The sequence below is a fragment of the Mytilus californianus genome, unplaced genomic scaffold (assembly GCF_021869535.1).
Source record: "Mytilus californianus isolate M0D057914Y unplaced genomic scaffold, xbMytCali1.0.p SCAF_41, whole genome shotgun sequence".
Taxonomy (NCBI): domain Eukaryota; kingdom Metazoa; phylum Mollusca; class Bivalvia; order Mytilida; family Mytilidae; genus Mytilus; species Mytilus californianus.
The window spans coordinates 1,769,211-1,790,619 of NW_026262692.1; the positions used below are offsets into that span (position 1 = coordinate 1,769,211).

The 21,409-nt window shown below is 32.9% G+C and overlaps 1 protein-coding gene across 2 annotated transcripts; it reads right to left on the minus strand.

Moving 5' to 3' along the window:
* Window positions 1-9,425: 9,425 nt before the first annotated feature.
* LOC127699827 (shiftless antiviral inhibitor of ribosomal frameshifting protein homolog) lies at window positions 9,426-20,278 on the minus strand. 2 transcript variants are annotated; one of them, XM_052203200.1, is made up of 8 exons: window positions 20,102-20,278; window positions 18,152-18,263; window positions 17,498-17,544; window positions 15,986-16,117; window positions 15,013-15,134; window positions 13,777-13,880; window positions 13,222-13,373; window positions 9,426-11,039 (listed from the first exon to the last, which is right to left on the minus strand). In XM_052203200.1, coding segments are annotated over exons 1-7 (540 nt in total). In that variant the 5' UTR covers window positions 20,123-20,278; the 3' UTR covers window positions 9,426-11,039; window positions 13,222-13,371. The 2 variants fall into 2 exon arrangements, with proteins under 2 accessions (XP_052059160.1, XP_052059159.1); XM_052203199.1 differs by lacking the exon at window positions 15,013-15,134 and having other exon boundaries at window positions 9,430-11,039; window positions 20,102-20,273.
* Between the last annotated feature and the right edge of the window lie 1,131 nt (window positions 20,279-21,409).

Sequence of the window (21,409 nt, forward strand, 5' to 3'; positions counted from 1 at the left end):
GATTTGAATTGTCCTTCGTTTTCCGTAGTTTTGTTATTTTACTTGTTTGTATTCGTAACCTTAATATCGGATGTATAATGAATTTGTCATGTACATGCACCATGGTAAATGGTTCACATTGGTTTATCTCATGTTTACCAGAGATAAAAGACATAATATTAAAAAATAACTCAATGTATCTAGTCAAAATCTAAAGTAGGCCGAACTTCAAATACAATACGGTTATCTCTATTCTAATACTAAATAAACAAATCAGTCCATTTCAGTCTTATTCGGAGTAAAATTTCATAAAACCAAAAATCGCGAAAGGATCAATCCGAATGTATATGCCTACGACGCTAAATATAAAAAACCGGTCGTTTTCAGCCTTCTTGTACTCCTCAGAAAGTAGTTAAACTCCATAAAAACTGAGTTTGTTTTTATTTATTATTTGATAAAATGATCGAATATCAACCCCAAACCCATGGTTAAATGAAAACAAATCAACGGCTGCCATGACTTATTTCTTAAGCAATGAATTTATCGAATGTGGATGAATTTAATATTAGTATAACATAGAAATCTCCCAAACTTAAGTGTTTGCCGTATCTCGTTACATACAACGCATTGTCATGCACAGTTAATTTTGTATTGAGACATATAATTCTATATAGGATATAATCAAATTTGAACAATGCTTTTATCGACCTTTATAAAGGCATTAAGCGTCTGAGTTAAGTATGTGTTCCGGACCATACGCATATTGGATGACTGTTGAAAAATTAACCATTAATGCATGAGGTATGATGCCCCTTCAAGGTATAATAATTTAAAAGTTTCTAGACATTTAATTTTGACCTATTTATTCATGTGGCAATCATTGTTCCATTTTATTTACACTAGAACACACCCGATAAATCGCGGGCATTTAGAGCGTTGTTGATGGTATGTAAACTGTTGTGGGATGAATTTTTGTAAAAGATTTTATGACTGGAGTATTTCAGGAAAGTTATCAAAAGTCAAAGGTACTTGGGGACAGTACAATTTGTTTAGCCCTCCCCTTTTTTCCAAAGTCCGTTATTTTTTTGTTGTTTTCTGTTAATTTCAATTACATTAGCGTTTTTTTCTGTACACTATGAACATACACAATAACATATAATATATAAATACAGTTTATTAGGTATTTATTATCAATCCATTGAAATAAACTTGGAATTGAAAGCAAATAGCAAATACACTGTATTTATATAGTATACATGTATGTTTGTTCATAGTATACAGAAAAACGCGAAAATAATTGTCCTGTCCCCTTGTACCTATGAAAATAATGTGTAAGTTTAAGTCCTAAACGGAAGTCTTATCTATGACTTAATAGTCAGTTCGAGGACGGAAACAATATCCGAACGTCTTTATTTTTGTTTTTCACCCAAAAAACCCAAACGAAATATTTATAAGCGAGGATGACAAATGCGACTATGCATGGTACCTATAAAATATAAAAGCATGATGATTGATTTAATGTGAAAGGAAGAGAAGCGACTCACAAAATGAGGTCTTCTCATTTAATAGTATAGATGTTAGGATTATAGTAACAACATTTTGCAAATGTCCTTTTTCGATGTTTCTTTACGAAACACAACATGTGGACTTCGGAAAATAACTAATAAGTTATATCTAAATGAACTGTTAAAAAGAGGTGAATCGTTTTACCCACATGCACTTGGAGCATTGGAACTTTTTTTTATTTTTTTAAAAATGTATTATGGTGTTTAAATTAGAAGAACTAAAAGATAAACCAATTTAACACCGAAGAAAAACGGGAAAAAATCTTTACCTAACTGTTTCACTTATGGACGAAAAATGCACTTGAAAATGACTCTAGAGAATGCTAGATAACAAAGACAACAATTTTCAGAAAACATACGATAGATAGAGGATTAAAGCTAGTAACTTTTGCCGATTGTGGTTCGCAGAGCATGCTGTAGGTTGCTGCGAACGAAAACTGTCTATAAGGTTTTAATACTCATATGGTCCGCCCCATTTAGAAGTAAACGAGTATATACTCATATGGTCGCTCATACGCGTATGGTCAGACTATACGGGTATAGGCTAAGTAACCAAATGGTCCGAAACATTTACCTTATGTTTAAGTAAACTTACGTGAGTTTTGTTCTCTGCAGAACGATGGAGCAAAGTTTGAATTTGGTTATCTCCTTTCGCATAGAAACATTTAGATACAGAAATAACCTATATGAATAGAGCATTAGAAATCGATTATACATTAAATGTATGCGAGAAAGGTCAGTTAATTCAGTAAATTATAAGTTATGTTGCTTTTCTTTACGTGTCTTGTTTGTCATGCTGTATTTCAAAGATCCATAACACTTTTCTTTCTATTTCCTATTGCAGGTCATTTTATTCACACAATATCATATATGAAAGCTTTTTCTTTATTGTTGCAAACGAGCAATCTATTGTATTCCCTGTCGTATGCTATAGCTCTAGGGTTATTAAGTCCAGAATCCGTAGTTAGAACTTCTCGGCATTTTTTACCATCAGCTGATATAACTACAATATTTTCAGAAAGCCCACCGACTACAAAGACATTTTCCTTTTTGTCAACGACTATACCACGGGGTTGCTTTAAAATGTGTGTGTCTTCGAATGACCATAACACGTTTCCTTTAATATCACAACACTCAATGCTTGTCTCGGTTTTCGTATAGTAAAGATGGTCATTATAAATCGTTATGTACGAATATGATCCGCAATGAAACGAAAGAAGATCAAAAGCATTATTTGATTCATCCTCAATGTTCAGGCTTATGATTCCTTTTGAGAATGAACAACAGTAAAGTGTACCATTGTGATATGAAATGCCATTTGTTTGGCCGTTAACTGGTATTTCTCTCATTTTCGAATTTGTCAAATTTAACAGAAAAACTTTATTACTTCGGGTAGAGACTGCGATTGTATTTCCGTCTTTTGAAACTTTTTCTATGTCAAATATAGGAATCTCTTTCTCAATTATATTTACTCTCTTGTTTGACCCGTGTTCATTAACCAAAATTATTCGATCAAAGTAGCGACCAGTGTTAAATTCACCTATTAAAACCTTATTATCGGGCAAGAATGTACAACCGCATATAAAATTGTAATGAGTCCTTTGTTGGATTTCAATAGTTCTATTTAATTTAAGAGAAACTGTATCATACGTATTTGAAGGTATTGCAAATATCTGCGCTTGTGTTGACTCGCTCTCAATTATATCTATACCACTTGGTGTTTTTGAAATTGCTAAAGTACCAAGCGAATTTACATCTCTAAGAATGGTTTCGATTTTTTTCCCCTCAAACACGATTGATTTACTGTCTGTATTTCCTTCTTTTCGGAAAGTCTCGAGAGTTCGTTTAGCAGTTACTAATGACGTTTCTATTGCCTAAACGCCTACAAGAATTTGCATATTCGTTGCATTTTCTTTAATTAGTTGTATGTTTTGTGATAAAATTGTAACATCAGTTTCGATCCCAACCAATGTATTGATGGATTGATCATTGTTTCTAATTTCAGTATGCACCACTTTGGAAAGTTCGCTCAAAGTCGCTTTTTCAATATTATCAAGGCGGTCATTAATTATTCTACGAACTTTACTTATATCTTCTTTTACTGCTTGTTCTTGTTTTGAAAGTTTTCGCTTGTTATTAACCCTCCCGTTCTTTACTTTTTGTATATATTCTATAACATCACGAACGCCCTGCTCTGTGCTCGATAATTTTGTTTCATGTACGGTGTTTAGTGTTTCTTCAATGAGTGATATGTCTGGGCAGGTTTTGTGCTCTAAAAAGATACACTTTCTACAGCAAGTTACGTTGTGTGTTGGACAGAAAGAATAAAACTGCTCGTCATGTTCAATACAGACGTGTTTTATTGATCGTATATAGGATGGAATTTTCCTGTATTCGTCAATGGAAACTGAAGTATGTCGTTTAGACAATCTTGAAACACTATGAGGTCTGCGACAATCAGAACACAGATAGTCTTGACATTCATAACACCATATCTCAGCTGTTTTTGTTATATGGAGCTGTTCACAGAGCGTACAAGACTCGTCCGCTAAAGTAGTCATGAATACCTGTGATAAGAAATCAACAATGTCTGTATTATCGGCAATATGATTTAAAGTATTGTACTTGTAATATTTGTTTAAGTAAATTGACACAAATTATAACATTTAAAAATGTTAGTTTCTCTGGCTTCATTTTTATTCGTGGAATACAAATTAAAAAAAAAAAACACAAAATCAAATATCCACGAACATGCAAGTTTTCCTTAATCCACGAAAGTTGGTACCCACGAACATAAATGAATTCACAGTAGTAATATAATATCGTTTCTATTGGGTTTGCAATATATATGAGATATTCAATATTCAGAAAAACTAATCATTTACACATTTGCCCTGTAGCCTTACCAGTGTAGCTTACGTAGCAATATATTTGTCATTATGAAATAAAGACAACAGTACAGAAACAAGTTTACCCATCTTCAATTCGTAAAATAAAATTCGGTCAAAAGATAAAAATCAAAGTAACAAATAGTAGAAAACGCTTAGCCTGTCGACACCAATTTTGAATATCGTGCGATACTCTCAGTTTTTGTTTTTACATTGATTTGTATCTGTTGAATATACTTATGGGATTAAAAATCGGTAAACCATAGTTACATGTGATAAACCGTGCTTGGAAATGTTTTATAAACTTTTGTTTCTCAAACTGTACATACCTTCAATGATGCAAGAAAGTATTGGTGACAAAATGGTTATCGTTATTGATAGTATATGCAAAAAAGCACATACAGTATTGTCACTTTGCGAACCAGCAAAGATTGAAATGCAAAATACCTAAAACTTAAGGTTTAACAAATGCGAAATTTACAAAATCAACAGACAGATAACCATGATGGACGAGGACGCGAATCATTTTGAGTTGAGTGTTTGTTAACTTATCTGGGAATAATATTGAGCCACAGTAGACCTGCTATCTTACCTCTGTTTTTAAATTCCTATATTGTTTCTAGTGTTTTCACAATTCATTTTACTCCGGCTCTTATGTGAGAGATCATTGGGTAAGCACAGATGAAATACACTGCACGAAAACACCTACGAGAAGGACATAAGGTTCTCTAAACAATTAGACGACTAGGATTATTATAGGTTTTATCATACTCTTTAGGGAAATTAGATTAGATCAGGTTCATTACACCACGCTTTTGTGACAGTGTGACATGACTCATCAAAATGATATTGTCCCTACCAGTACACAACGTACAAGAATGGTACCGAACAGCTCGAGTTCGACTATCATAGGGAGTCGTACGATGACAAAACATGATAACAATAAACATAAAAAAGGGGAAAATAGTTCCAAACGATCTACACAGTGTCAGCCGATTCTGACACGGGCAAGTTTGAAGGAATGTATTGACATGCATACTGGTTGTCAGATCAAAGAGCACCAGCGAGTCAGAAAATGACTTTTAAGTTCATAAAATACTTTGATTTTGGTAAGACGATGGAGAAAATTAGGAAACTTGTCGATGTCAAGATGGTGAACACTGCGAAACAAACCTAACAGTTTATAGCCAAACTTAATTTTGAAAATCAAGATCATGACCGATAACAATTGATTTTTTGAGGATGTGGCACCATTGACCTCTTTACGATATTATGTAGGATTTTTGTAAACACCTTTGTACTAAAGTTGTATGAACGAAAGGTACAACCAGTCGATCATACGAAATCGACAAAGAAAACATTTAAAATGCTGTGATCCACTATTCAAAAAGTAAATTGAATAATGCAAAGAGTAAACTTAACACGCCAAATTCCTCACCAATGACACGTCTGGCATGTCATCTTGATGAATAAAACAATATCGTAGACATGTTCAAATATGAAAGTTGTTCAATGTACATGGGAGAGTTCATTTCACTGCGTGTATCTATATCGTCGTTCAAAATAATAGACGACGAACACAAGTAAAAAAAACGGACTACGAAGAACAGCTTTCAGAGAAACATCAACTTCACTAACTAAAACACATATTTGTAGACGCCGGGACTATTATACAAACTGGTGAACATCATCCGAAGTAGACGTTAGATATTGTACACGAAAGAAATTAACACTTTTTCATTGTCTGATGACAGTACTAAGAGATATAATCTTTAAGATAAAATTACCACTTAGGGACGCGTACACTACAAAATGAAAGACTGATCTCATAGCTTATAGATCATGATGATGAAGGTTTATGAATGATGTATAAAGAGAAACATCAATGACTCAGATGTAGCAAACAATATTTAAAGGATTATCTAATATCAGATACAATGACAGGGTTATTTAATATTTGAAAACATACATTAAATGTCGATGCAATATTTAAACCAAGCACCAGATTACTGGAAAAAGCTGAAATCAAGGAGACAACAAAATCAATCAAAATGTAATAAAAAAAAAAGAGGCGGAAGACACCAATGGAAAATTCATCGATCGAAGAGGAAGTAACAACGACATGGGGAAACGACGATCAGAGGATAGCAATGCACCCTACAGTGTCAACTGCATGGACGACCTGTTTTTTAGACATCTTCACATTTTATAGAGCTCAAATGCCATTAAACACTTCAAAACCTATAATTTGCATCTAACACCATTCAACGTTATGGGGAATTCAACGTAACAAATATAATAACATTTTAAAACTTGTGTTTCTCAAAACTGTACATGCTTACTATGATGCAAGAAAGTATGTGTGACGGAAGGGTTATCGTTACTGGTAGTAAATGTAAAAAAGCACATACAGTAGTATCACTATGCGCACCAGGAAAGATTGAAATGCAAAATACCTTAAACTTGAGGTTAAACAAATGCGAAATTTTCAAATTCAACGGACAGATAACCATGATGGACGAGGACACGAATCATTTTGAGTTGAGTGTTTGTTGACTCATCTGCCGGACAGTGATCAAGATCATATAACAAGAAAATACTGAGCCGCAGTAGACCTACCATGTTACCTCTGCTTTTAAATCCTATATTGTTTGTATTATTGATGCAAACAAGAAATACACTGCACCCAAACACATACGAGAAGGACATAGGTGTTGTCTGAAAAGTTATATGTTTAAAATATTTATCAAATGTGGATGCAATAACTAAAACAAACAAAAGATTACTAGAAAAAGCTGACACCAACGGGTCTGAGGATAGATCAAAATCAACCAAAACGTAAAAAAAAAGGCGGAAGACACCAATGGGAAATTCTAAACTCATCAATCGAAGAGGAGGTAACAAAGACATGGGGAAACGACGATCAGAGGTTAGCAATGCACTCATCAGTGACAACTGCATGAACGACCTGTGCGTTAGACATATACACATTTTGTAGAGCTCAAAGGCCATAAAACACGTCAAAGCCTTTAATTAGCGTCCAGCACCATTCAACGTTATGAAGAGTTCAATGTAACATATAATAACATGTTTAAGTATGACTCATCCTAAACATCCTCTCATCATGACTTTTCAACATAGAACCATGCCGAAGAGTATCATCTCAGAATCTAGTGATCAACGGTATCATTTATCTATTCAAAAGTTTTTGTTACAGATTATCTGGACACATAATTGAGTGATACTGGCTAGGCCACAACAATTTTCGTTGACCTATCCCGATGATTTTAGCAAATCGCCGGGTTTACCCCAGTTGCCTTACAAAGATTTCACGAACGACGTCGAAGATGACAATATAAAAATAAGACAATGTGGTATGATTGGTATTGAGACCACTTTCAACCAAATTACATAGAAGTAAACAACTATAGGTCACCGTACGGCTTTCATTGATGAACAAAATCCATACTGCATAATAACCTATAAAAGGCCAGTAATGATAAATGTAAAACAATTCAAACAAGAACACTAACAACCTGATTTATGTACAAAACATTAAATGAAAAACAGATTTGATATACAGCAACGAACAACAACCACTAGATTGCAGTAAAGTTAGACAGGCCTTGACTATTTACCGAAACAATATGATCAAGATAACGATACGCGTTGTTGAATTTATCAATTAAATACAAAGTATACGGTTTCTCTCTGAGTTTGGCCATAAACTGTGATTCATTACAGTTCAAAAACAAGACTGTTATTTAAGAGGCGCAACCATTTTTTTTCAACATGTCGTTACACTGTTTTGACGAAACGTACATAACATTTGGCAATGAAGACACACGTTTGCTTTTTTAAGTAAACAAACAAGGCAAATATAAAATCCAAAGAAACTAAGGGCTTCGTTTGTAAGATAAAATGTTTGATGCAAAACGATATGAATAATCTCTAAGCATGATGATCCCGATAATATGTATAATCTTCAATTGAAAATTGGATACATAAAATCAACATCATTAAATGCGCAAAAAAAAATATTTAGAAGAATTTAAAATTTGAGTTCTTTTACATAACACTAAATAAGACTATTCCATACAAAGCAATAAAAATTTGTAATTCGAAAAGAAACCGACAAAACAATAAAAAAAACGTAAAACGAACAAAAAGACAAATTTTATATAAAACTAAAGACGGAGCAAGACGAATACAAGCAGAAACTGTGGTGATCTGGAAGTGTAAACATATCAAGCTCCACATTTGGCAACTGTATTGATGATAATGGTCAGTACCAGTTCGGTACAAAATCTAGAAAGAGGCTTATATCATATTTGTTTTACGTTTTTTATTTTTAAATAAACCAGGCCGTTATTTTTCACGTTTCAATTGATTTACATTTGTAATTTCGGGGCCTTTTATAGCTGACTATGCGGTAAAGGTTGTGTTCATTGTTGAATGCCGTACGGTGACCTACAGTTGTTAATTTTTGTGTCTATTTCTTTGGTGTCTTGTGGAGAGTTGTCTCATTTGGAATCATACCACATCTTCTTATTTTTATATTTAAGACTTAAGTCTTTTTTGTACTTTCGATTAAGGCAAACTTATTAACAAACATAAGAGTATGAAAATGTGATAAATCAAAATATATGAATTCCAGACACGTATCATATTTTTACATCAAATAAGTTGATCTTCCTCAGCTATCTACCATTATCCATGACTACATACAAGATTTCAATAAAAGAAAAAATATCTCATATGAAATAAATTACAAAATATTAACTACATATTGATAAATCATATAAAACCTCTTCTTCCGTTTTCACAGTGTAAATCCTCATGACATGGCAAAGTTCAACTCTGTAATCTAGATAATATCATATCACCATTTTATCTAATATAAACACAGTTTTGGTTTTTACAATTTATTCATATTTAGGGCAAGGAGAATAAATCAGCTTATCCAAATGTCATAAATCGTGTAAATTTGTAAAGTTTATTGAAACTCATCTAGGGGGTTGTCGTGGATTAGCCGTTCCCTCATAGTAGTAGTTCGAAATAAAAAAAAAGATAATTGCACATAACAAAATATTACGGTACTTGTTTCTTACGGAATAAACGGTCTATAATATTTTCAAATAAAATTTTGTTGTTTATTGTCGAAATTTACCTAGCGTAACTCGATAAACATTCCTCATAGAATCATGAAGCACGTGAAAAATTTTGTCATCACAGTTGTAAAATGATTTGGTGTATCTACATTTTTCTGTCAGAATCAATTAACGCTATCTTAAACATCCTTTCTATCTTTTCTTTCAACAATGTTTGTCCCTTGCACTTGCGCTGTGCGCTTTCCAAAGTACTAGAGAGAGGTCTCGTAATGATGGTCACTGTATACGGAAAATCTATCGGCGAACTAGAGAACGTGAAGACACCATTCTTTGCACGATTATAATTCATAATAATAGAATTGCAAACATCTGGTGAAATACAACTAAAGGTTTTATGGTATATAATGAGTGTAACAACAACATATTTTGAACGCAAATCCTCTAAGACCATTTGACAGAAAGTTCATACACTTGGTAGAATTGTTTGCCATAATTTGTAGTTGACCATATTATACCATACGGTCATTTTGATTTTCCCTTTTTATGTGAATTGTCGGTTTTTATACATATTTTGACTATCGTACCAAAATGACATATTGTGACACACAATTTAATACCTCGTTTATACAGCACGGCGCACATTTTTGTTGGTTTAATTTTTGTTCTGTTAAAGTTTTTTGGGTTTTTTTATGCGTTATGTTTAAGTATTGTGACCTTTGGTGTTATTGTTGTTGTTTTTGTCTTTTGTTGATCCTAAGGTATTGTCTGTTTATTTGTTTGTTTGTTTGTTTGATTTTGTTGGGGTAGGACTTTTACCGAAGTGTCTAATGGCCAAGACAGCATCTCTTTGTTCTTCAAGAGATATTATATGCACCTGCTGTTTTAAAAAGTATTATCATTGTTCGTTTTCAAATAACAACATTGATTACAAGAATAATCAAAAAGCTGTTTATTTCTGTTTGGGGAGTGTTCGGGTAAGACGTCCTGGTGTAATGTATTTCGTGGTCATGACACGTTCTATTCGCGTCGAATGATATAATATTCACCTGATGTATGAGACATTATTTTTGTTTGATTTTAGAGTCACAAGAATAAACAAAAAGCTGCGATGTTTTAATTAATTTTGGTAGAAGGTTTGGATAAAATGCCCTGACGTAATGTATTTAATGGTCATGAAGCCGTCTATTCGCGTCATATCGTCAAATGATATAATATTCACCTGGTGTTTAAATAATTATATTTTGTGAGATTTTAGAGTCACAAGAATACATAAAAAAGCTGCTTTGAACATTTATTTTCTATTTGTAAACTGCTGCTCGATTATTCATCAATATCTGATAACGTTGGTTCGAAATCAGAAGCCTGGGAAGCCAAGTCATCTTGGGTTAAGAAAGTATCAACTGTTGATCCGGTGCTAATGTGTTGTTGGCTAGCATAAACTACCCGCCTGTCCAATGATCGTGGATGGACACAGGTTGCTTCAACAAAAGGTCCATCTGAAAAGTATATTTTAAAAATATACTCACAAAAAGAAAAAAAGGTCGATAACGAGTTGGCAATCCTGCATGTTGGACTGAAAATTTATTAAAATAAAATTACATTTGTATTGAACATTTTAAATGGACAAATCACACAAATCACACAAATGCTACAATTTTGAGAGTTTACGAGTTAAATGGGTTGTCATATATAAAAGCCTTAGATCAAAACATTTTATTGTATTTACGCATCCCAAGATTTTAATTGTTGAGGTTTGAGCGTTCTGGATGACAGTGATCTACGAAAAGCGCTTCGAACGCATGACACTTATAAAGTGTTAATTTCATACGGATTTTATATTTTGACACTGTTTATTTATGTTTGCTTAGCGTATGCATATATTTGTTTTATTATGTATGTGTTAATGTAAGAACGAACAAAGTGTAGGAGCTAAGTCTGCTGGTGGAGTTTTAGTCAACACGCTTATCAACATCCCAGTATATGAAGTCAGTACTTCGCTGCGAATATTGTCTATTGAATTTTGCACTCATAAAATTTTAAAAATCATGTTTAATTAAGGAATGCATCTACCTCATGCATAGCTCCGATTCCTTGGTTTGGCTTAATTTTAAGGTCATTTTTGGTTTAATCAGCTTTTCATCCCATGTATTAGATTTGAGACTTTCATATATGTTGGCCTCAATCATAACTAAAGTGAAAATAATTATCGAAATGCGAATCTGTTACACTGAAATAAGCACTGATCATTGGATGACAAGCTGTGCTTTGGTTCAAAGAGATGGCATGAAATATGTCTTAGTAGATGAACGATGATAATGGGAAAAAACAATCCTTCTGGTTTTTTCGAGTGTTATGAAAAAAGTCTTTGTCAACAATAAATTGTGTGTAAAACGTTGCAATTTTGCCTTTGCTTCGTCATTTCAAAAAACATGCAGAAGATCCGAAACAGACATTAAAAGACAAGAAAAACTACAGTTCACTAAGGACTCAGCAACACGAACCCCACCAAAACCCCGGGGTGATCTCATATTCTCTGCATGCCCTCAATTAGTCAAGATTAAAGCAAGTAAGGCGTTCAGTACAAATCACAGGAAGACCTGAAATTTAGGTAGCCAATACGTACAAGACCTGTACATGCTGTGCAAGAATACTGTTACACAACTGTTCTTGGCTACAAGATGATTAAGCATTCACGATCATGATACAAATTCTACTAGTGTCTGTCGTAAGCCCAGACCTTAAAATCCAGTTGCTGTCTTACATATTTGATTTTTGTTTGTTTATGTTATATAGCTGTTGGTTTGGTTTATTTCATATTGTTTCACGTTTTGTCATACCGGGATTTCCGAAGCTTGTTATACGAGAAGGTTTTCATCATTGTTGAAGGATGTGAAGTGACCTGTAATTATTCAGAATTTGTTCTGTCTTCTGGTTTTTATGGATAATTGCCTCATCGGCAATCATTCCATATTTTCTTATTTTCATTGTATGCATGTCTGAAGTGTATTTTTAGTTGCAGAATGTTTAGTTGTTTGCATATTCGTGGTAGTCACGGTTGAACTCATACCCTACGTGTCATTTCTAGTAGCTACTCCTTTTTTGCGGGAATGGATATAATTTTATCTTACCTCCTTTACATTTCTAGGAATATGATTGGTTAAAAGCGTCCGCGTGGAGACAGTGTATATTCCATATTAGGTCAGTAGGGAGGCTGGGCTTATTTCATACACGGTTAGTAGTAGTGTTACATCCCTTTATAAAAACAAAACGGTACTGAGAAAAAATCTTAAAGGTTTCAACAGACGAAGAAATTGATGATGAAGATTGAAATAAATTTATAAAACACTTTTAAACTTAACAAGTTGTTATTGTTGGCATCTGTTTTTGTAGGATCAATGGAAGTAGCTTCTTAATGCTAACGGTATTGAAGACTTGCTCATTTTGATAGGTCACTTGTTTAAATTTCACACGTTAAGATAGTCGGTAAGATACATTCGTTACATAGTGTGCTAGTGACGTAATACGGTATATATGGGGTCAGTAAATTCCATATAGAATTTACTGACCCCATATATACCGTATTAGGTCACTAGCACACTATGTAACTAATAATGTTTGGTAAAGTTTTGTTCTAGAGAGATACCAATATGATATTGGTGTTACATGTATTAAACAAACCTGCACGATTAAAACAATTATGGCAGAGACATGAATGGACATTTCTTGATCTTCTCCCTTCAATTCTCCGTCCTGGCAGGATAGCAATTGGTGAACAAGCAGTTTCGCATCTGTAACACAAATTTGAAGCGACTCCCATTTGTCCGAATCCTCTGAAATAATGAATGAAACTTTGTATGTTCAGCTTCTGTATGCCCTTGTCCATTATACATTGTGAACTTTTATTGAGTTTCTTCCTTTAAATTTCTTTAATCTCAGAAATTTACATTTCACAATAACACAAACATATTAAAAAAATATATCAGCATTAAACTTGATTATGGAAACTTACCCCACACTATGTTTTAAATCAACCAGTATATGAGCATCATGACTAATTATGAATTATTTTATTAAGATAAGCAACTGTACCAGAGGTAAATGAATTAAATCTAACAATGTTAAGAAATCGACAATTTTTACTTTGGTGTTTTGCTAGTAAATATTCAATACATTTTAAAAATCTGTTAAGTTTAATTGGAAATTACTATTCGTTTTGCTGAATATTATACATACATGAAGATATTTCCACAAAATTGGCATTGATATTTGGCTCTTCCCCATTCATGTTGTCTCGGTACAGCTTCATATCGTATACGACACAGCACACATCTTGAAACCTGAAACATATCCAAACCGTTTTAGAATGACAAAGAAATGTCGAAAAATTAAAGTCGTTTCAAAAGTTGTGCAAAAAAACGATATAAATCAATAATGTTATTCTGATTTTGCTGTGTTCTTAGAGTTGGAAAATGTGTATTGACTGCGCGTTACATGGCTATACGTAGACATGACGATTTATCAGAAAAAATTACTTTGGCCATTACTGAGCCTCGGCAGGTCAGAAATACTAAATAGTTGGAGTCATGTTTATTTTTGTTCTTTTGGATAATCTTTGAATATTAAATACATATAGATATTCTCTGTGTTGCGAGTAGGTTCAATATATTTTCCGATTCTAAATAGCTAAATTAATTAGAGTTTTAACATGCAAAGAAGCATGTTGATGTTTCAAATTTACCTATTCAAAATGGATAAATATTGTTACTAACGAAATGCAAAATGTATCTTTTCTTAAAAGCGATATACAAAATGTATTTTTTTAAAAAGAGATATGTATTGATAACTCCGTAAAATAAACCAACGGAACTGAAACACAAACTCGAGTTGTAACTATTCCTTACACAACTACAAGAATCATGTATCTGTCAAAAAGTGGTCTTGAAAGAAATGATATAAAAGGATTCGGTTTTTATCACTCCTGTGAGGAAAGAACATCTGGTTAAATGATATATTACAACATATCTTTTCTGTCATGTATATTTATATAACTAAGGAAATATGATCAAACTTCGCACTGAATTAGCTATGTCCTGTCATCAATATTTCAATAAAAAACTAACACTCATGCAATCACTCTTTTTTGAGTTCAGTGATAGCCAGTTGTTAGCAATATTTCTTACCCTAATCATAATACTTTTATTTTCCAGAGAACGACGAAATTCCAGCTATTAAACCGGGTCAGTCAGTTTTGCAGGACTCACCTATCAATTTATTGTTGGTTCAGTAAACAAATTTTAGTCTGAAACGGTCATTTTGATCTGAATAGCTCTTAAAGCACCGAACAATAGATTAAAATGATTACGTCATTTTTAGTTTTTCAGTAACTTTTCAGACTTCTCCACTACTGATTTGACGAATCGCTTGCAATCAGTATAGATCACTTCAGACTGACCAGTAGTTGTTATTTACCTGTACAGATCACCAATATACTGAATTTTCCAAAACGCTTCTGAACAGTTGTGAATTGACTGAATGCAAATCATCTGAACAGTACTGAATTTACCACCTCGGTCAATTAATCTGAAAATTGACTGAAAAATTGAACAAGACTAAATAATTAATTATTCAGATGATGTCAAGATCAAAATGACCGTTTCAGACCAAAATTCGTTTAGAAGCCTTTGTTCTCGTCCTGGATATTTTTTAACCTTTTGCCATTAGACAAATAGTGAAGTTCAGCAAACAGTAATTAATCATGAACTGGCTTTTCAATATTAAATATTACTAGGCAACAATCTGAGAGATAACATATTGCCCAAATCGGACAGTCTGAGAAAAAATAAATCGCTCAAATCGGACAGTCTCAAAGATAACATATCGCCCAGATCGGACAGATTATTATTAATCCGAGTCAAATAGTACTGCTAAATGTCCTGGTTTATGGAGATACATGTAAACTCATCGCAGATACCAGAATCAACATGTTGTACACAAGACGCACGTTTCGTCTACAGAAGACTCATCGTTAACTCTGTAATAAAACAATGTTAAAAAAAAGCCAAATAAAGTACGAATTTAAGAAGCATTAAGGACCCGAAATTCCGAAACGGGTTGACATTTGCAGCAAATGCAATCTATGCCTGGAGTAAAAAAACATCCTTAGTAGTTCGAAATATTCCAATTTTTTTGTAGACAGTTAATGTATGATGATTACCGTATTAATTCAGCATTTACTATTTCTATAGTTTTTGGCTAAATCCGGTCAGATACCTCCTCCTGCACTCAGGAGGAGCACGAGATTAACGAAATAGTTATATTCACTGCATAAATGCACACATAATACGACAGTTTGATAATTCCTTTGTAAATATGATTATACACCGAGCTTTGAATAAATAAACCCTTGCTTAAAGCAAGTCATTTGAATCAAATAGAAACTTACCAGCTTCCGACTTGGAACTTTCCTCCACCAAACATTATCACACGGACCGCATGCAAACAGTCTCTCCTGTTTTTCGATAATTCCTTGTCGCACTAGATCGTTCCAATTGTGATTATTTGCAATAACTTGCCACTAAAAAAAAGATTTTTTAAGAAAAGCATTCTTATTTCTGTAGAAAAACAGCGTAAATAACTCTAGGAGAAAGTTATGTTTTAAAACATTGACAAAGATGCAATTATGTTTGCATAAAGTGGAATAAAACAACAAGGACGCTACGTTAAACCAAATTTTCTATCAAATCACTGAAAATCATGGCGAACAAAAAACAATGACGAAACGACAAGTAAAAGTCAACACAGAAAACTCAAAAAAAAATGAGCATTTGGAACCTATTCAAATTCTGAGAATGAAATAAGTTATTCAGGAAGGTTATGCAGGCCCTGCCAATCTATACACGCATTGTGATACTAATTCAAAGTGAAATTCCGATGATAATTTGCATTCGGTAATTTCACAATCAAGGAAAAAAGGACAGGATAGTGGCTAAAATAAGTGGAACATATAAATGAAAAATTACATCACTGACATTTCATTACGTCAACCCGTCAACCAAATGATGATGACGTCCGTAAAACTTTCGATCGGATGACTTCAACTTTAATTCTTTGTAAGCAGCCGCCCTCTACGAACGAATACATGATAGGAAACGTCTACTCGCAATATAAAAAAAAATGTGTTATATTGAGCACCACGAAGTTGTTTCCTTAAGATTCATTTAGAATCGGACATCCGGTTGTTCCATGTGATTAGTTTGTACAGACACACTTTCAATACACCATGAACTACAATTGTACCTCTAGAATAAGTTAACAATTTATAACACGTAGCTTTATTGTTAATAGAAAATGGTATAATACCAACAGAAAAAAACACATATAAATAGGGGAGAGAATTCCAGTTTATAAGTTATATAACCAACTTTAGATTATTTTCAAGTTTTTTATTTAATAGTCCAGTCCTAATAGATCTCGGTTTGTTTGAATGACCATGTTTTGGATTTCTGTGTTTGACTGTTTTGTCATAGAGGTTGTTTACTGATACATAAGTTAATGTTAACATGTCGTATTATAATAATAAAGCACTTTTCGCCTTACTTAACATATAGTCTAATTGTGTGGTTTTAAACATCCGTTGCTAACTTTATTTAACTTATAATTTGTGAGGAAAATAAGGGTAGGCATATATAATATTATTCAGGTGAAATTAAAAACAGAAAATATTGATTCGAAGTCTACTTAATAAAAAGGTTGAATAAAAGTAATTGTTGTGTTCAAAATTTGCGTCAAAGTGTATGAAGGTTAGTTGATTTTTGTATTGTGTTGCTATAATTTTCTACTTTACTGGAAGGTAGATTTTTTTATGAAAATTTGTTGAGTCGATGGACAAATTGAAAACAGACACGAACTTATATATACTTCATAAGATTGCCAACATATAATTAGTTAATTTTACCGATTCATTTTCGGTGCCAATAACATCTCTGACTCTTTGAGGTTCTTCTGCAAAGCAAATCTTTATATTAATTTCATTATCAAAGAGCATGATATAATATAATGCACATTTATCAACTTTTACTGCAACAACACAATACAGAGAGAAAATAACATTTCATTATCAAATCACAGTTTAACTTTGCCAACTATCCCCCAGTATCAACAACTGTATTAGCCTTACCAAACGGTTTATTACAACACTGTAATTTATCTAAAATATGATGAACTATTTGCCACTCGACATAAAATAATCAATAATCTTCCAATCGCCAATCAATACGTTTGATTTCGTCCAATAGTTTGGTTTAGGCGACGATATTTTACGTCATGTGTGCTATTGTTGGGCATACAATTTACGTACATACATTGAGCAAGGCGATGAATATTATAATGGGGAACAATTGCCTTATGAATGCTTGGATATATGTGTTAAATGATGAAATTAATATATTTCTTAAGGTAGAATAAAACTTTATCTCTTATATTTTCTGAAATATTAAAACAGGAATATTTTCAAAATCCATGTACCTCTGACTTTATTTCTGTACCACCCTAGTCATGGTTTCTATAATACATGCTTTAGATTTTGTTCTCATTAAAAAAAGTTATTTACCATCGATGACAAAATTAGCAGCTGCCAGGCAATCTCCATGGTGATGGCTGATAAGTGACTGTGCTTCCTCAAACGTAAATCGTCCTTTGAACAGCTCTTGCAGTCTTTTTATCTATTCAATGTAGAAAATGAATTGTTTATTTGTCACAGAATGAACAACTAAAAAATTAAATCTTATAGTGGTAATGATGCAAACTTGTTTTAGGGATGTTCGCTACTGTTTTTCCAAATAACAAGCTTTTTAAAAGATTGTTATTAATTGATAGTTTATAAATAATAAAACTTAAAAAGTAGATAAAAATGACAGATCCGTGTCCTTGTTTTTGAGATATAATCAATTGAAAATTTGGCGGGAAATGATTCTCTCTAGACTCTTCATACATTTAACATTAGCATCGTTTTTCATTCAAAAACTATGAAAAAAAAACAAGGATTTTATAAGATTTTAAAATATTGCTTTTTAAATTATATGCAATAAAATTATGAAAAGAAAAGTAGGGGTTAGCGGGCAAAATTTTTATTGGTACTACATGGATAAAACTAGAGGATTCCGAATATCTGACAAAATGTGGAAAAACATGAGTAGCGAACATCCTTACAAAAGAAAACAAATTGAAACATTCTGTTTCAACCATTTGAAGATTTTGCTTTGGGTCAATACATTAGAATGAAAATTGGAATGAAACGAGTTGTTTGGAATACATCAATGAGAAAGGAACTAAAAGACTGAAGAAGTCAACAAAAGGTCTTAACTAAATTACAATATGTCAATCGAGTCTAGAAAGGGATTATTTAAAAGACTGTCACAGATGTATCGTCAACATCACCATTCCCTGGAGGAAAAACAAAAGTAATACACTTTTATACTAAAGATAGACATAGCATTATTAATTCGATTAACAAGTCAACGCATGTGTCATGTTTCAGTCAGTTATTACCTCTTTGAACATTTCATGTATATGCTGCACTACCCGCCTTTAACCATGAGTAATTGATATCTTCAAAATATTGGCGTTTTCCTTATTTCACTTATTGGTGATAAACTGGTAGTACCCGTATGTATCATCAGCTCAGTAGTTAGAACCCGTGTACTGATGTGATTTCTATCATTCGTTTCTTAAATTCTCGGATGGTGAATTTAGAAATTATTAAGAAACAAAGGTACATACTCCCTCAGCTATAGTTGACAGTAGATGGATTTGGCTATTCTTTCCTGGGTTCCGTTTGGTTTTGTTGCTCCACGCATATTCATAAGCTAATTCGTTCCCAGTTTATTTTCTTTGGGGAAAGGGGGGGGGGGGGGGGGGTGGAGGATTCCTGAATAAGATAAATTCAGAAAACGCTTCAGACGCACCAACTTTAAAAGATGCGCAGCTAAAGTCCCAACATTGGATCCTTGATATTTGCACCTCTTGGTGACCTGGACGGCCGCTCCGGCTTGCCTTTTTTCCGCTGGCGACTCGCTGGCCTGAACATTTTTTTCCCGCTGACAAGCCGGTGATTGATTTAATATCCCTAGAACTAAAAACCATGAGATATAAACAAATGACACGGAAGTAATAACACAGTTTAATAAATCTGGTCTTATTGACATTTAAAATAAATATAAATATATAAATTAAACGCTACGTGCGTAACAACAAAAACACACAAAGAAAACCAAAAAGGTCAGACGTCAACGTATGGTCATCAGCAATAAACATCATTCCATATCTAATGTCCAACTCTAAATCGTCGCGAGTCAAGAACAAACAAAACTTTTTTCAGCCGACAGTAAATCGTGGACAGATATTATCACAAAAAAAAACCGACGAAATCTAATCTTCAAAGAATATTAATTTTGCATACTTGGAACTACTAAAATTAAATCACATGACATCAAATTAAGAGATAAAACCACGAAATGTTAACCATTAAACACTTAATGTTTCTACAGAATATTTACTATACCTCAGGCTCGTTGTCCTCCATTTACATAACATACACTAGTCCTATCTTTTTAGATATAATTATTGACTGTTTATTGTTTACATTTGGTCAATACCAATCTACAGTCTATAATAAATCTTTAAAAGTATTTGTATACGAATTGCAATATTATTGTGGTTTAAAAATCAACTCAATATAATAGGCATGATTTCATCGATATCTTCGGATCAATGCATTTAAACATTGTGTTCATTTTTTCAAATTATTGTAGTCTAAAAACTAATATCATTTCTTATTGTTGTTACAAGTTTGCAAAAGTGTATTTGTTTTTTTACTTTCTCTGTGTACTTCTAAATGTATTTCATTAAATAATTACAATAGAGTTACTGTACGGATAAGTCTTCTAAGTTATACTATTAAGAAATATATATTCGCCATTCGGGTATGTTTAAATCGCAAATGTAACATCAAAACAGATTACATAAACCTGGTATAACCACATTATACTATATTTACCGTGATTCTATAAATCTCTTATCGCGAGTTCGAGCGAAAACGACGAAAAACTTGTTTTCAGAATTTTCAATGTCCATCAAAATGTATTAAATTGATTGTTCCAAAATTCATATCTAAAATAATAAGCATATAGTGCCTCGATAAAACTTTCAATATACATGAGAGATACTTTAAACGAAGACGAGATGAAGGGTTTCTCTCCACATCCCCCCTCCTACCTCCTCCGATTCCCATCTATTAATTCCGTTTTTTAAACACGTATAATACGGTATGCTTATTCGATATGCTACAAGACAAGTAATGAACAAACTTCCGAACCTTTCATACCTAAATTAAAAAAATTATGATGTGTGCCTTCCATTTTAGGCTAATGTCGGAAATTTCGTAAAATCAATGTGTGTTGCATTTCCAATGCTTTACTTCGGCATTTTATAAATATAAAGTTGATGAAAGTGTTGGACAATTGAGCCAATCGTAAGTCATGTTTCAATTTGTTTTTCAATAAACAACAATTTAATCACCGTCTCAGTACAATTTTGTAAATTGTAAATTGTATTTATGCTGAACTTCTTTTTGTTTTAATAAACTACATTAAGAATGTTTTGCATACAAGTGTTCTATTCAATAAACTCATCATAGATACCAGGATTAAAATTTTCCGTACTCCAGACGCGCGCCTCGTCCACACAAGACTCATCAGTTACGCTCGAATAAAAAAAAAAAAAAAAGGCCAAACAAAGCTCGAAGCAGAAAAGCACTGAAGAAGACCAAACATTCATAAGGAGCATTAGCTGATTAATTTATATTCAATTG